The 15456-nt window shown below is 37.6% G+C and overlaps 1 protein-coding gene across 1 annotated transcript in view; it reads right to left on the reverse strand.

Annotated features, from left to right (window-relative positions):
- Positions 1–2196: 2196 nt before the first annotated feature.
- Positions 2197–15456, reverse strand: part of GPR137B (G protein-coupled receptor 137B) — a 50428-nt gene continuing 37168 nt past the window's right edge. The window contains exons 6-7 of the mRNA XM_058542976.1: positions 4106–4230; positions 2197–2607 (exon numbers count right to left, since the gene is read on the reverse strand). Of these exons, the coding sequence (XP_058398959.1) occupies positions 2496–2607; positions 4106–4230 (237 nt within the window). The 3' untranslated portion in view covers positions 2197–2495. The remainder of the gene's footprint in view (positions 2608–4105; positions 4231–15456) is intronic.

Here is a 15456-nt window from a genome sequence, read left to right on the forward strand (position 1 = left end):
TAGTTTTTCATATTCTAGATGTGTTTACGACACTTGTGCTTTAGGATTACTTTTAAAAGGGGGGAAGAAGTGAAAAATAGGCACTTAGAACATTTTTATTCTTTCCAATAAAAAATAATGGTTCAAATAAATACTAGCAACTTTATCATAAAAATAGATTATGGCTTTTATCAGTTAATGCTGGGTATTTCAATTTTCCTGCCAGTACTAACAGAATAATAAAGTGTTTATACATCATAGGATGAGTATAATAATTGCATGATTTTAGTGATATTTTTATCACTGTTTTTTAAAAAATATATCTACCCTTGACTGACCTAATATTGAAGAATTACCGTACTTGCTGAAAGCACGATTTAAAAGAGTTTTAAGCATATGCTGAGTCTGCCTTTAAGTTCTTCTAAGTATTAGTAACAAAGACAATGTGACAAGTAGCGTGTTCTGAAAGCTATTTAGAATAACAACTTTATTATAATTCTTTTAAGGCAACGTGAATAATCAGTGCAAATTTTGCTTCCGTGTAGAATTTTCCCTGATAGTAACTATTTTAAATGATACGTGACCCAAATTCTTCCATATACTGACAGGCAAGAATGTGTTTATGTGAGATTATGCAGGGTAAAGGTGTCCTATACAAATGAAAAACCCAATCATGACCCATTTAAAACTTGAGATCCCAATTTTAAATACCATCAAGGTAAGAGAAGTAGACTTGATCTCTGTGAAATCCATGCCCAGAGATCAATTATTCCTGAAGACCAAAATGGGAAGTAGGAGACATGTGAAATGCCTTTCATCATGTAGAGAACTTATTAATATAAGTTCCTTTTCATCTGCCCCTCCCTCTGTCCCAAGATGTGAGATTTCCTAGGCAGAGCAAAATACTTTCTCTCACGTAACAGTACTTACTCTAGTACCTTATCTCTGTTTTGTAGAAAATCAGAGCATTTAACCTCCCTCACAGAGCCATGTACCATAGTCTCCTATTAGAGGCAGTTTTATAATTGCAGAATATATATCTGTATCTTGGAAGTTTTAGAATAGCACAGTTGGGGAGCTAGTATTTCTTGACATGTGTTTCACCTAAATGAAAGATGACTTTTGAACAATCGTCTGGAACATGCCCTTTTACATGGCTAAGAGACAGGAATCATGTTACTAAATATTGCAATGCTATTCCCATTTTAAACATGCAGCTTCCAGGAGGCTGCTTACAGAGCTATTTAAAAATAAAGGGGGCAGGGCCAGCCCCGTGGCTTAGCGGTTAAGTGCGCGCGCTCTGCTACTGGCGGCCCGGGTTCGGATCCCGGGCCTGCACTGATGCACCGCTTCTCCGGCCATGCTGAGGCCGCGTCCCACATACAGCAACTAGAAGCATGTGCAACTGTGACATACAACTATCTACTGGGGCTTTGGGGGAAGAAAAAACAGGAGGAGGATTGGCAATGGATGTTAGCACAGAGCCAGTCTTCCTCAGCAAAAAGAGGAGGATTAGCATGGATGTTAGCTCAGGGCTGATCTTCCTCACACACAAAATATAAATAAATAAAAAAAAATAAAGGGGCATTATTTTAAATATGGTTGGAAGTAACAGGAAAACTGTTAGGATTCCACATGGTCTTTTGGCTCAAGGGCCAGGGGTATTTATTATTAATCCCCTTTTGAGAACCTCTTGTTTGTTCCTTGAATGTAATGAATATGCAGTGAGTTGGGAAAGGTGCAGTCTTGCTGAAGTCCTGAGGTAATGGATATTAGATTTCATTGGGCTGAAAAACTATGCAAAATCTCTAAATATAGCAGAGGAGGTTTAATAATGTAAGTCAACTCTATCAATGTTTTTAACATTATCAACTTTTCACTGACATGTGTTGAACTGTTGGCAAAATTTAGGAGATTCTTTGAGAGACCAACCATTTAGGCCTTAAACAAACTCTAAGGAGCCAATTACCTTAGTCTGTTGAGATTCTGCTCCATTATAACTCAACACTGGAGTTGCAATTGCAGTTTCGAGATGTCAATTGTATTTAGAGTCTACCAGCGTGGAGCTCAGACTCTGAGGGACCTGAAGAGGTAAGGATTTGAGGAATACTTTAGTCCAAAAGCCTTAAAAAACCATCAGACCATATACTGTATACTGAATTATGCATAAAAGTCTGTGCAAACTACAACATATATTGCAATAACATTCTCAAAAAACCCGAGGATATTTTAGCATTATTATTTAAGTTATATAAAATACATCTTTATAAAAGTACAGATTTTTTTAAAGTTAAATTACACCCACTGAAATAGGCAGCCAGGCTCACGTTTTAGTACTAAAATAAGGTTTTATCAATCTAAATTATTGCTTAGTCCTACGGAGCCATTAGAGACCTGTAACAAATAAAAATCAAGTCCTATTTCTTAAGGAAAAGTGCCCTAAAAATTCCGCTGTCATTAAGTTAGTCTTTCTGAAGCTTTTCAACTGATGAATCTTCCATAAAACTCCAACGATGCTACCCATGGCTTGGTTTGTCAGGATCCGAAATTGAGTCTGGTTGTAAAGTTCCTACTTGTGCCAGGAAGCTGTTAGTTTGTTGTCCCCAATCATAGTAGTCTGGAGCAAAACTTAAAAAGAAAAAGATATTTCAGTCACTTAAAACATTATACTTACTATTGATGACATATCTATTTTAGGTAGAAAGAACTGGGATTATGTATAAACTATAGACAGTCCCAAAGTTTTTTAAAATAGCTTCTTTAAGCCCATTTTCCCACAAAACAGTGCTATGCACAGTGGCTAGAAGTCTGCCCACAAAAGTCTACTGAACTCTATAGAGCCCAGAAGTGTAGTACTGCTAGAACTATAAAGCAATCACTAGGTATGACAAAAAGTTTTAGCTACAAATTGTATTTGAATCCTAAAGTATAGCTCGCCACCTGTGTGTCTTTGGGCAAGTAACTTCTGTGCCTCAATTTTATCATCTGTAGAATGGGAGTATTACTAGTAACTACCTCGTTGGGTTTCTGTGAGTTAATACCTGTAAAGTGCTTAGAACAGTATCTTAACATATAGTTAGCACTCAATAACGTATGTTTTTATTATTATTATTTTCCTCTATGTAGTCTTCCACATAGGTGGTGAGGACTCCCTTGGCTCTATGTCACTTCTGGCAGGTGAGGGGTTAGGGCTGCTCCAGCAGGGTACGAAGGGACAGGCATTGCTGGTAGAAAATGCAAAGGGGTAACTGAATAAGAGAACAGTTTTAGGGAAGAGGGTTAGGACAACCTTTGACTTCGGAAGGCCTTCTTGTTTTTTTGGCTAACTTCCAGATTAGCTATGTTCTTTACATCTGCTGGCCTGGTGGATTGGTCTACTTTCCTCTTTTTTCCCAAACACCATCTTTTATTCTATCTGACCAGAATTTCTCTGCTCTCTGAACCACTGAGAAAGCAACGTATTCTCCCAGCTTTTTCTCAGTTCTCCTGTTTTGTATGGACATTTATTGTCAGTGATAAGGAGCAGAAAGGCAAGCATATCTTCTTTTATCCTTTCATCCCAGAGGAAAAAATAAAGTTTACATTAAAATGTTAATGATAGGTCTTTAAATTCACAAGGATTGTGTAAGATAAGCTTTCATTTCTAAGAAACACAGCCTGAAGCTTCTCTTTCACAGGAACAGTACAGGGTCCTGGGAGGACAAGCAGAGAGAAGAGGGGCTCGCAAGCACTAGGTCAGCCCTTTGTGCTCCTCTTGCCCTTGCTGGTCTTGAAGTCCCAGATCCACAGGCTGAAAGAGGGGACATGACGGCCCTTGGGCAGTCGAGTGTGGCTAAAGCATCAGCAGGCTGAGGAAAGGGGAATAGCTTTCCACTCCTCCTGTCTGCAGACCATGCCTGTGGCAGAGGTAAACAAATCGCATAATCCTGGGAGAGGGTCTCTGCTCTGGTTGCAGTTGGTTTCACGTACTCAGGTGCTTCCCCTCCTCTTCCTATCTGCCTCACTCTACCTCCAGATCCAGAGTTTTTACAGAGGAATTTTCTTTTAGTTTGAGCCCATTTCAGTGGACAGTGGTGCAGCCCTGCCCCTCCTAACCATGCCTCTCTAACACGAACTGGGGTCTTACCTTCCCTGAAGTCCCTGAGGGGCAATGTTCCAGGCGAGGTCATCATCACTGTCATATCTTCGAGGGTTGTCAAAGAAATAAGATCTGGGACTGAATCCATGGCTGGGGACCATTCCAGGGTTGGTCTAAGAAGACAGTTAACTGTTAGCATACTTTCAGACACTGTGCCTTGCACTAGACAAAGATAAATCAGATATGTTTCTTGCAGGAGACTAAGGATGTTCTATTCATCTGGATGGAGGATGTACCTGTTCAGCTGGAGTGTTCACTTCAGTTGCTTTTATATTTAAGAGAGATTAACTTTTTCTTTCATCAGTATGGACAAAATTTTCTTTCAGAGTCCTGTTTACAACAATGAATTATCATTGTTTTAATCTCTTATCAAAAAGCCAAACAATAACCAAAAGCCAAACTAGAGTAGATAGTCCCAAATTAGATATAAACCCAAACAATAATGTGAGCATTCACAAAAAATTACAATAATGAAATAATAATGATGAGACAATTTTGAGAGGGTTTCTTATCCTGCCTCTATAATCATTTCATCCTGTTTCTGTCCCCAAGCTGAGTTTACCTCTCAAAAAACTTCAAATGACTAGTTTCAAGTAAGCAAAAGATCAGAACTGTATTATATTGCAAACCAAATCTGGCATAAAATCCAACATCCTTGTACATATCATTAGTGGTCTACTTAAAAGTTATTCAATAGAGTATTAAACAAGGTTGTTATATGATGGGTACCTATGTATGAATTCCTGCTTTTCTAAGACTAATCTAGCCAAATATAGAAAGCAAAGTGGAACTTATACAAGGTATTAAAATTTACTATTTGTAGCAAGAATGTCTATGCAAAAGAATGAAGTTAGACCCTTACCTGACATCATATACAAAAAGTAACTCAAAATGGATCAAAGACCTAAATGTAAGAGTGAAAGCTATAAACTCTTAGAAGAAAATACAAGGGCAAATCTTCATGACCTGGAATTTGGCAAAGGATTCTTAGATATGACACCAAAAGCATGAGCAACAAAAGAAAAAACAGATAAACTGGACTTCATCAAAATTAAAAACTTTTGTGCTTCAAAGGATACCATCAAGAAAGTTAAAAGACAGTCACAGAATGGGAGAAAATATTTGCAAATCGTATATTTGACAAGACATATCTAAAATACATAAAAAATACTTCCAACTCAATAATAAAAAGACAAATAATCCAATTTTAAAATGGGCAAAAGATCTGAATAGACATTTCTCCAAAGAAGATACACAAATGGCCAATAAGCACATGAAAAGATGTTCAACATCATGAGTCATCAGGGAAATGCAACTCAAAAGCCAATGAGATACCATTTCACACCCATCAGGATATCTACAATTAAAAAGTCAGATAATAACAAGTGCTGGGGAGGATGTGAAGGAACCAGAACCTTCATGTACTACTGTTGGGAATATAAAATAGTACCCCTTTTCTGCAAAACAGTCAAAAAGTTAAACATAGAGTTACCATATGACCCAGCAATTGCACTCCCAGACGTAGACCCAAGAGAAATAAAGATATATATGTTTGCATGGAAACTAGTACATGAATGTTTATGGCAGCATTATTCATAACAGCCAAAAGATGGAACAACTCAAATATCCATCAATGGATGAACAGATAAACAACATGTGGCATATCCATACAATGAATTATTTGGCCATAAAAACGAATGAAGTATACATCCTACAACATGGATAAACCTTGAAAACATGTTAAGTGAAAGAAGCCAGTCACAGAAAACCACATATGATCTCATTGATATGAAAGTCCAGAATAGGGAAATCTATAGATACAGAAAGTAGATTAGTAGTTGCTTGGGGGCCAGGGAGGGAGGGGGAGGATGGGGAGTGATAGATAAAGGGTATGAGGTTCCTTTCTGAGGTGATGAAAGTGTTCTAAAAACTGTGGTGATGGTTGCATGTATCACAATATACCAAAAACCATTAAACTGTACACACGAAATGGGTGAATTGTATGGCATGGGAATTATATCTCAATAAAACTGTTTAAACAAAAAAATATATGATATGGAGAGAGATTCTCAAACTTTACAGTGCATTCAAATCACTTGGGGGTGCTAGATTCCCAGAACCTACCCCAGAGATTTGATCTGGGTCCAAAACATGGCCTAAGAATTGGTACTTACACCAAGTACCCTTCAGGATTCTGGTGTGGATCGCAAAGAGCTACACCGTTACATTGGCTCTAATGATGCCAAGTGTAGAGGCTTGTTTGTACTGACTGAATTATGGATACAAATGGTAAATAACATTTTAAAGAAATGCCCCACCAGCAGTCTGCTTTTTTTTTTTTTTTGGGTGAGGAGATCAGCCCTGTGCTAACATCTGCCAGTCCTCCTCTTTTTTTTCTGAGGAAGACTGGCCCTGGGCTAACATCCGTGCCAATCTTCCTCCACTTTATATGGTACGCCACCACAGCATGGCTTGCCAAGCAGTGCGTTGGTGAGCACCCGGGATCCGAACCAGCGAACCCCGGGCTGCCGCAGCAAAGCGAGAGCACTCAACCACTTGTGTCACTGGGCCGGCCCCAGTCTGCTCTTTTAAAGTCAATGAGTGAGTGACATCGGCACCATGGTGCCGTAAGTCATTCCTTTTTTCTCTCCCCTTCAATTTACAACTAATTGGACATCCATAACTGAACAGAAGTGCCTCTGCACAGCACACCAGGACACCCAAAAGATCCATCCATCTGTACATCCAGAAGTGGGTGTACCAGACCTCGAAGGAGGCTGCAGAGCCAGGGGACTGGTGGGGGAGGCGGCAGCGGAGGGCGGTACCAGGCCAGCGGTGATGATGGTGAGTAGGGGTCTGCGCAGCTCCATGTGCTGCAGGTGGAGGGACCCACTGCTCTCTCTGAGGAGAGAGGCAGTGACTAGAGGGAAGGAAAGGAAAGAGAAGAAGGCCAACAGAGAGCCGAAGAAAGGCATTTCTTGCTGTCTGCCTCAGAATTCTGGCAAGATATCTGCCCATGGACCTCTGGGATCCCCTCACATTTGAGGATTCTCTTACCGGGACATAGGCAAACCCAAAGCCCCAGGTACTAAACACACACATTCCCCTACTCTGCCGCCACCCCCTTTTTTTGTTTCTCCTCCAGCTTTTTTTTTTTTTTAATGCACATGATCCCAACCTTAGTGGCAAGTCAGCTCTGGTTAAGAAAATCCAAAAACTTGTGCTATACCACCACCTTCTGGAACACAAGAGGAAGGCTCCTAATTACCAATCTGTTGAATTGTTAAAATCAGAGTAAACAAGCCTTACCTAAATGAGAGAGGTGTTGCTACTTCAAATGCCATGGCAGAGGCACTTTTCATCAAATGCTATGAAAAATCACGGTAATATGGTATCACAAAAAGAAAATGACAGTTTCCAGCAACTAAACCCAAACACATGGAATATTGTGGTTTAACTGATAAAGAATTCAAAATAGCTGTTATGAAGAAATTCAGTGAGCTGCAAGAAAACTCAAGAAAGGCAATACAGTGATCTCTGGGATCAAATTAATGAATAGGAGTACTCTACCAAAGAGACTGAAATTCTAAAAATGAACCAAACAGAAATTCTGGAGCCAAAGAACTCAATAAATGAGATGAAGAATGCATTAGAAAGCATTAGAAATAGAGCCAATCAGATGGAAAAGAGACAACGCAACTGTGAGGATAGGAAACAGAAATGATTCAGGTGGAAGAGGAGAGAGATTTTAAAAAGTGAAGAAACCCTACAAGAACTCTCAGACTCCATCAGAAGAGCCAACATCAGATAAATGGGTATACCAGAAGGAAAAGAGAAGGAGAAGGGAGCAGAGAGCTTATTTAAAGAAATAATAGCTGAGAACTTCCCAAACTTGGGGAAGGAACTGGATATACAAGTCTATGAAGCCAAGAGAACACCTTATTATCTCAATGCAAAAAGACCTTCTTGAAGACACATTATAGTCATGCATTGCTTAACGATGGGGAAACCTTCTGAGAAATGCTTTTGTTAGGTGATTTTGTCATTGCGTGAAGATCATAGAGTGTACTTACACAAACCTAGATGGTATAGCCTACTACACACCTAAGCTATATGGTACTAACCTCAAGGGCCCACCATTGTATATGCAGTCTGTCGTTGACCGAAACATCATTATGCAGCACATGACTGTATATTAAAACTGTCAAAAGTCAATGATAAAGAATTTTAAAGGCAGCCAGGTGAGAAAAAAAAAGACAGTAACCTACAAAGGAACCCCCCATTAGGTTATTAGCAGATTTCTCAGCAGACACTCTATAGGCCAAGAAAGGGTAGAATGACATATTCAAAGTATTGAAAGATAAAAACTGCCAGCCAAGAATACTCTATCCAGCAAAGTTATCCTTCAGATATGAAGGGGAAATAAAGGCTTTCCCAGACAGACAAAAGCTTAGGGAGTTCACCACCACTACACCTGGCTTATAAGAAACATTGAAAGGATCTTGTCAAACTGAAAGAAAAAGATGAAAGTATACAAAACTCTGATAAAGGTGACAAACAGAATTAGAAAACTGTAACTCTTTTTTAGAATAGTATATTAAACAATAATAACACAAAAGGTTAAAGGAAAAAAGCATTAAATATAACTATAGCTACTACAACTTGGTAACAAAATTACAGCATAAAAAGAGATAATTTGTGACATCAAAAATATAAAAGGGGAAGGGTAAAAGGGTGAAACCTTTTTGGGTCAATGAAGATAAACTGCTATTAGCAGAAAAAGGACTATTTTATCTATGAGATTTTTATGTAAACCTCATGGTAACCACAAAGCAAAAATCTAGAGCAGAGACACAAAACATAAAAAAAAAAGGAAGACTGAGCACATCACCATGGAAAACGACCTACTTACAAAGGTAGAGAAAAACCAAAGAAAAAAGCAACAATTTAGAGACAAAATCACCAGAAGGCAAAAGATAAAATGGCAGAAGCAAATCCTTACATATCAATAATCACCCCAAATGTAAATGGATTGAACTCAACAATCAAAAGGCACAGAATGGCTGTATGGATTAAAAAAAACAAGACCCAACTATGCGTTGCCTATAGGAGACTCGTTTCAGCTCTAAAGACAAATATGGGCTCAAAGTGAAACAATGGAGGATGATATTCCAAGCAAACAGAAACCAAAAGAAGGCAGGTGTAGCCACAGTTACATCAGACAAAATAGACTTCAAGCCAAAAAGGGTAAGAAGAGACAAAGAAGGTCATTATATAATGATACAGGAGTCAATACAACAAGAAGATACAACAACTGTAAATATATATGCTCCCAACACCCGAGCACAGAAATACATTAAGCAAATACTGACAGATCTTAGAGGAGAAATAGACAACAATACAATAATTGTAGAAGACTTCAACACCCCACTATGAGCAATGGCTAGATTGTCTAGATGGAAAATCAACAAGGAAACATTGGAATTGAACCACACTTTAGAACAAATGGACTTAACAGACATACAGAACATTTCATCCAACAGTAGCAGAATATACATTCTTCTCCAGTGCACCTGGAACATTCTTCAGGACAGATCAAATGACAGGCTACAAAACAAATCTTAGCAAATTTAAGAAGACTGAAATCATACCAACTATCTTTTCTGACCACAATGGTATGAAACTAGTAATCAACAAGAGGAAAGCGAGATCTACAAATATGTGGAAAATAAACAACAAACTTCTAAACAACCAATGGGTCAAAGAAGAAATCAAAAGGGAAATAAAAAATTATCTCAAAACAAACGAAAATGGAAATATATCAAATCTTGTGGGATGCAGCAAAAGCAGTTCTGAGAGCAAAGTTTATAGCAATAAATGCATATATTAAGAAATTAGAAAGATCTCAAATAAACAACCTAACTTTACACCTTAAGGAACTAGAAAAAGAACAAATTAAGCCCAAAGTTAACAGAAGGAAGGAAATAATATAGATCAGAGCAGAAATAAATGAAATAGAGACCAGAAAAACAATAGAAAGGATCAATGAAACTAAGAGCTGGTTCTTCAAAAAGATAAAATTGACAAACTTTTGGCTAGACTAAGAAAAAAAGACATAAGACTCAAATAAATAAAATTAGAAATGGAAGAGGACACAGTACAGCTGGCAGTACAGAAATACACAGAATCATAAGAGACTACTATGAACAATTATATGCTGACAAATTACATAACCTGGAAGAAATGGATACATTTCTAGACAAACACAACCTATCAAGACTGAATCAGGAAGAAACAGAAAATCTGAACAGACCAATGAGTAGAGATTGAATCAGTAATCAAAAAACTCCCAAAACAGACAACTCCAGGACCAGATGGCCTCACTAGAGAGTTCTACCAAGCATTTAAAGAAGAATTAATACCAATCCTCTTTAAACTCTTCCAAAATATGGAGGAGGAGGGAATGCTTCTTAAACTCATTCTGCAAAACCAGCATTACGTCGATAACAAAACCAGATATGGATACCACAAGAAAACTATAGGCCAATATCCCTGATGAATATAGACACAAAAATTCTCAACAAAATATTAGCAAACCAAATTCAACAATACATTAAAAGCATTATACACCATGATCAAGTGGGATTTATCCCTGGAATACAAGGATGGTTCAACATATGCAAATAAATACATGTAACATAATACATAAATGTAATACATCACATCAACAAATGTAATATATCACATCAAAAAAAGGAAAGATAAAAATCACATGATCATCTCAATAGACGCAGAAAAAGCATTTGACAAAATACAACATCCTTTCATGATAAAAACCCTTAACAGATTGGGTATATAAGGAACATACCTCAACATAATAAAGGCCATATACGATAAACCCACAGCTAACATTATACTCAATGGAGAAAAACTGAAAGCATTTCCTCTAAGATCAGGAACAAGACAAGGAAGCCCACTTGCACCACTCCTAATCAATACAGTCATGCACCCGATAACGATGTTTCAGTCAACGACAGACCACATATATGACCGTGGTCCAATAAGATTAGTACCATATAGCCTAGGTGTGTACCGTATAGCCTAGAGTAGGCTATACCATCTAGGTTTGTGTAAGTACATTCTATGATGTTCTCACAATGACGAAATTGTCTAACAACACATTTCTCAGAATGTATCCCCCTCGTTAGGCGACACATGACTGTACAGTACCAGAAGTCCTAGCTAGAACAATTAGGCAAGACAAAGAAATAAAATGCATCTAAACCAGAAAGGAAGAAGTAAAATTATCACTGTTTGCTGATAATATGATTTCATATGCAGAAATCCCAAAGAGTCAATCAAAAAAACTGTTGGAATTAATCAATGATTTCAGTAAAGTCACAGGATACAAAAGCAACATACAGAAATCACTTGCATTCCTTTACACTAATGACAAGGCATCTGAAAAAGAAATAAAACTATCCCATTCACAATTGCATTAAAAACAATAAAATATTAAGGAATAAATTTAACCAAGGAAGTGAAAGATCTGTACAATGAAAACTATAAGACTTTGAAAGAAATCAAAGAAGACACAAACAAATGGAAGGACATCCCGCGTTCATGGGTAAGAATTAATATTGTTAAAATGGCCATACTACCCAAAGCCATCTACAGATTCAATGCAATCTGCATCAAATTGCCAAAGGCATTCTTCACAGAAATAGAAGAACCAATCCTAAAATTTGTGTGGAACCACAAAAGACCCCGAATAGCCAAAGCAATCCTAAGAAAAAACAACAAAACCGGAGGTATCACGCTTCCTGATTTCAAACTATACTACAAAGCCATAGTAATAAAACCAGTACGGTACTGGCACAAAAACAGACACACAGACCAATGTAACAGAATAGAGTGCCCAGAATTAAATTCTAGAAAATATAGTCAACTAATATTCAACATGGGAGCCAAGAACACCCAATGAGGAAAGGACAGTCTCTTCAACAAATGGTGCTGGGAACACTGGAGAAACATATGCAGAACAATGAAATTGAACCCATATCTCACACCACTCACAGAAATTAACTCGAAATGGATCAAAGACTTAAATGTAAGACCTGATACCATAAAACTTTTAGAAGAAAAGGTAGGGAAGAAGCTCACTGATACTGATCTTGGCAATGATTTTTTGGACACGATGCCAAAAGCACAAACAACAAAAGCAAAAATCAACAAATGGGACTACATCAAACTCAAAAGCTTCTGTACAGCAAAAGAAACAGTTAACAGAATGAAAAGACAATCTACAGAAAGGGAGAAAATTTTTGCAAACCATATATTGGATAAGGGGTTAATGTCTGAAATATATAAAGAAGTCATATAACTTAACAAAAAAATAAACCTATTAAAAAATAGGCAGAAGAACTAAATCGATATTTTTCCAAAGAAGATATCAAAATGGCCAATAGGCACATGAAAAGATGCTCAACATCACTAATCATCATGGAAACACAAATCAAAACCACAGTGAGCTATCTACCACCTCAGACCTATTAGAGTGGCTATCATCAAAGACGAGACAACAAGTGCAGGTAAGGATGTGGTGAAAAGTGAACGCTTATACATTGTTGGTGGGAATGTAAATTGGTCCAACCACTATGGAAAACAATATGGAGGTTCCTCAAAAAATTAAAAATAGATGTATCATATGATTCAGCAGTTCACTTCTAGGTGTATACCCAAAAGAAATGAAAGCAGGATTTTGATGAGATATATGCACTCCCATGTTTATTGCAGCATTATTCACAATAGCCAAAATATGGAAACAACCCAAATGCCCATCAACAGATGAATGGATAAAAAAAGATGTGGTACATAGACACAATGGAATATACTCAGCCACGAGAAAGGAGGATATCCTTCCATTTGCAACAACATGAATGGATCTGCACACACTATGCTAAGCAAGATAAGTCTGATAGAGAAAGATGAGTACTATATGATATCACTTATATGTGGAATCTAAAAAAAATCAAACCTGTAAAGAACAGAGAGTAAAACGGTGGTCACCAGAGGATGGGGAGAGGGAGGATAAGATTGAGTGTTTAGGCGTACAAACTTGTAACAAGTAGTAAATAAGCCATAGAGATCTAATGTACAGTATAATAAACACAGAAAATATTGTTCTATAATTATGTAATGTGATAAATATCACTACAGTGGCAATCATATTACAATATATAAATGTATCAAAGTAACACACTGTACACATTAAATTTATACAATGTTACTTGTCAAATTTATTAATTAAAAACATAAAGTCAATGAGTATGAGTTAAATATAAACTTCCTCCCAAAAGAATATTAAACTGTTTTTTCTCCAATTAGATAAGTTATAGATAATAATATTATTATTATTAAGCCATTCATATCAGGAATTTAGTTTCTTCTCCAAACCTTATTATGCTAAGAAAGCCACCGTGTAGCACAGTAATTAAAATCATGGACTCAGGAACCTGACTGCCTTGGTTTGAATCCTGGCTCTGTCTCCTACTAGCCATGTGACCTTGAGCCTCAGTTTCCTCATCTAAGAATGAGTATAAGTTTCTACCTTTCAGGGTTATTGTGAGGATTAAAGAATTTAATATGTTTAAAATACTTAGATCAAAGCCTAGTATATATAAACACTTACATAATTGTTAGCTATAGTTACCAAATTCTGCACTAACTCTGGTAGTCTTGCCCAAGGATATTTATGAACAACACTGGTTCTTCACCAAGACAAATTTGACAGTCAAATTACCTGCTAATGAGAGTTACCTCATGAGTACAATATAAAAAAGGGAAAATGTTTTTCTATTTATGATTATGCATCCTTCATACTGAATTCCCTCCCTGACGCTAAATTAGGAGATAATGTCGTTTAGGACATAAAGAATCACTTGAATTCATTAACATGCTACTGTAGACGAGCAGTCACCAGTGTGGTCCATGGAGGTCCCTGAGATCCTTTCAGGGATCTGCAAGGTCAGAACTATTTTCATAATTAGTATATTAAGATGTTATTTGCCTTTTCCATTGTGTTGACATTTGCACTGACGGTGCAAAAGCAGTGGTGAGTAAAAGTACGGCTGCGTCACCACCAATCAAAGCAGTGGCACCCATGGCACAAGTAGTGACTGTTCTTCACCACCACAGAATCACAGTGACAACAAATATCTTCACTTAATGTCCTTGACAGAGTAGTAAAAATTATAAATTAAATCTCAGTCTGTGAGCCCGTCTTTTTAATATTCTGTGTGAGAAAATGGAAAGTATGCATAAAGCACTTCTGCCCTAAGATGATTGTTTTTAGGAAAAGCACTTGTACAACTGTTTGAGCTGTAGCTACTCTTTCACGCAACCTGACAACTCAGACAAACCATGGTTCTTCAGACGTGGAGATTCAGCAGACATTGTCTCAAAAGTGAATGAAGTGAGCTGTCACTTCAAGGAAAACAAGTGACAATATTTGTTATCAGTGATCAAATCTGAGCTTTTAAGCAAAAATTAAAGCTTTGGAAAACTTGTATTCCCTACCATGAGCTTGGCTTGACAAGTTTCCAATACTTAAAGATTTTTCTGATGAGATCAGATTTTTTTTTGGTATTGTGTAACGAAACCTTAACATCTGGAAGATCAGCATAACTTGGTAAACCAATATTTTCCAAATGACCAGTGCATGACATTACAAAACCATGCATGGGTAAAAGATCCATTCAAAGTGCAAGTTAAACCAACGGATGTTAATATATAACACAATATGAAAAGTTCACTGATATGGTTTTAGATTCCATATCGCAACTAACTTTTACGAAACTACAACTTGTTGAGTTTGGGTGGAGTGCCAAAGAAGAATCTTCACAATTATTTTAAGCTATTAAAATCCTCCTCTTTTTTGCCACTACCTACCTCTGTGAGGCTGGATTTTCTCCATATATTTCAACAAAACAATATATCACAACAGACTGAATGCAGAAGCAGATACGAGACTCCAGCTATCTTCTATTAAGCCAGACATTAAAAAGAATCATGAGGGGCCGGCCCCGTGGCTTAGCGGTTCAGTGTGCGCGCTCTGCCACTGGCGGCCCGGGTTCAGATCCCGGGCGCGCACCGACGCACTGCTTCTCCGGCCATGCTGAGGCCGCGTCCCACATACAGCAACTAGAAGGATGTGCAACTATGACATACAACTATCTACTGGGGCTTTGGGGAGAAAAAGGGGGGGAAAAAAAAGGAGGACGATTGGCAATAGATATTAACTCAGGGCCAGTCTTCCTCAGCAAAAAGAGGAGGATTGG

The sequence above is a fragment of the Diceros bicornis genome, chromosome 6 (genome assembly GCF_020826845.1).
Source record: "Diceros bicornis minor isolate mBicDic1 chromosome 6, mDicBic1.mat.cur, whole genome shotgun sequence".
In the NCBI taxonomy this organism is placed as follows: domain Eukaryota; kingdom Metazoa; phylum Chordata; class Mammalia; order Perissodactyla; family Rhinocerotidae; genus Diceros; species Diceros bicornis.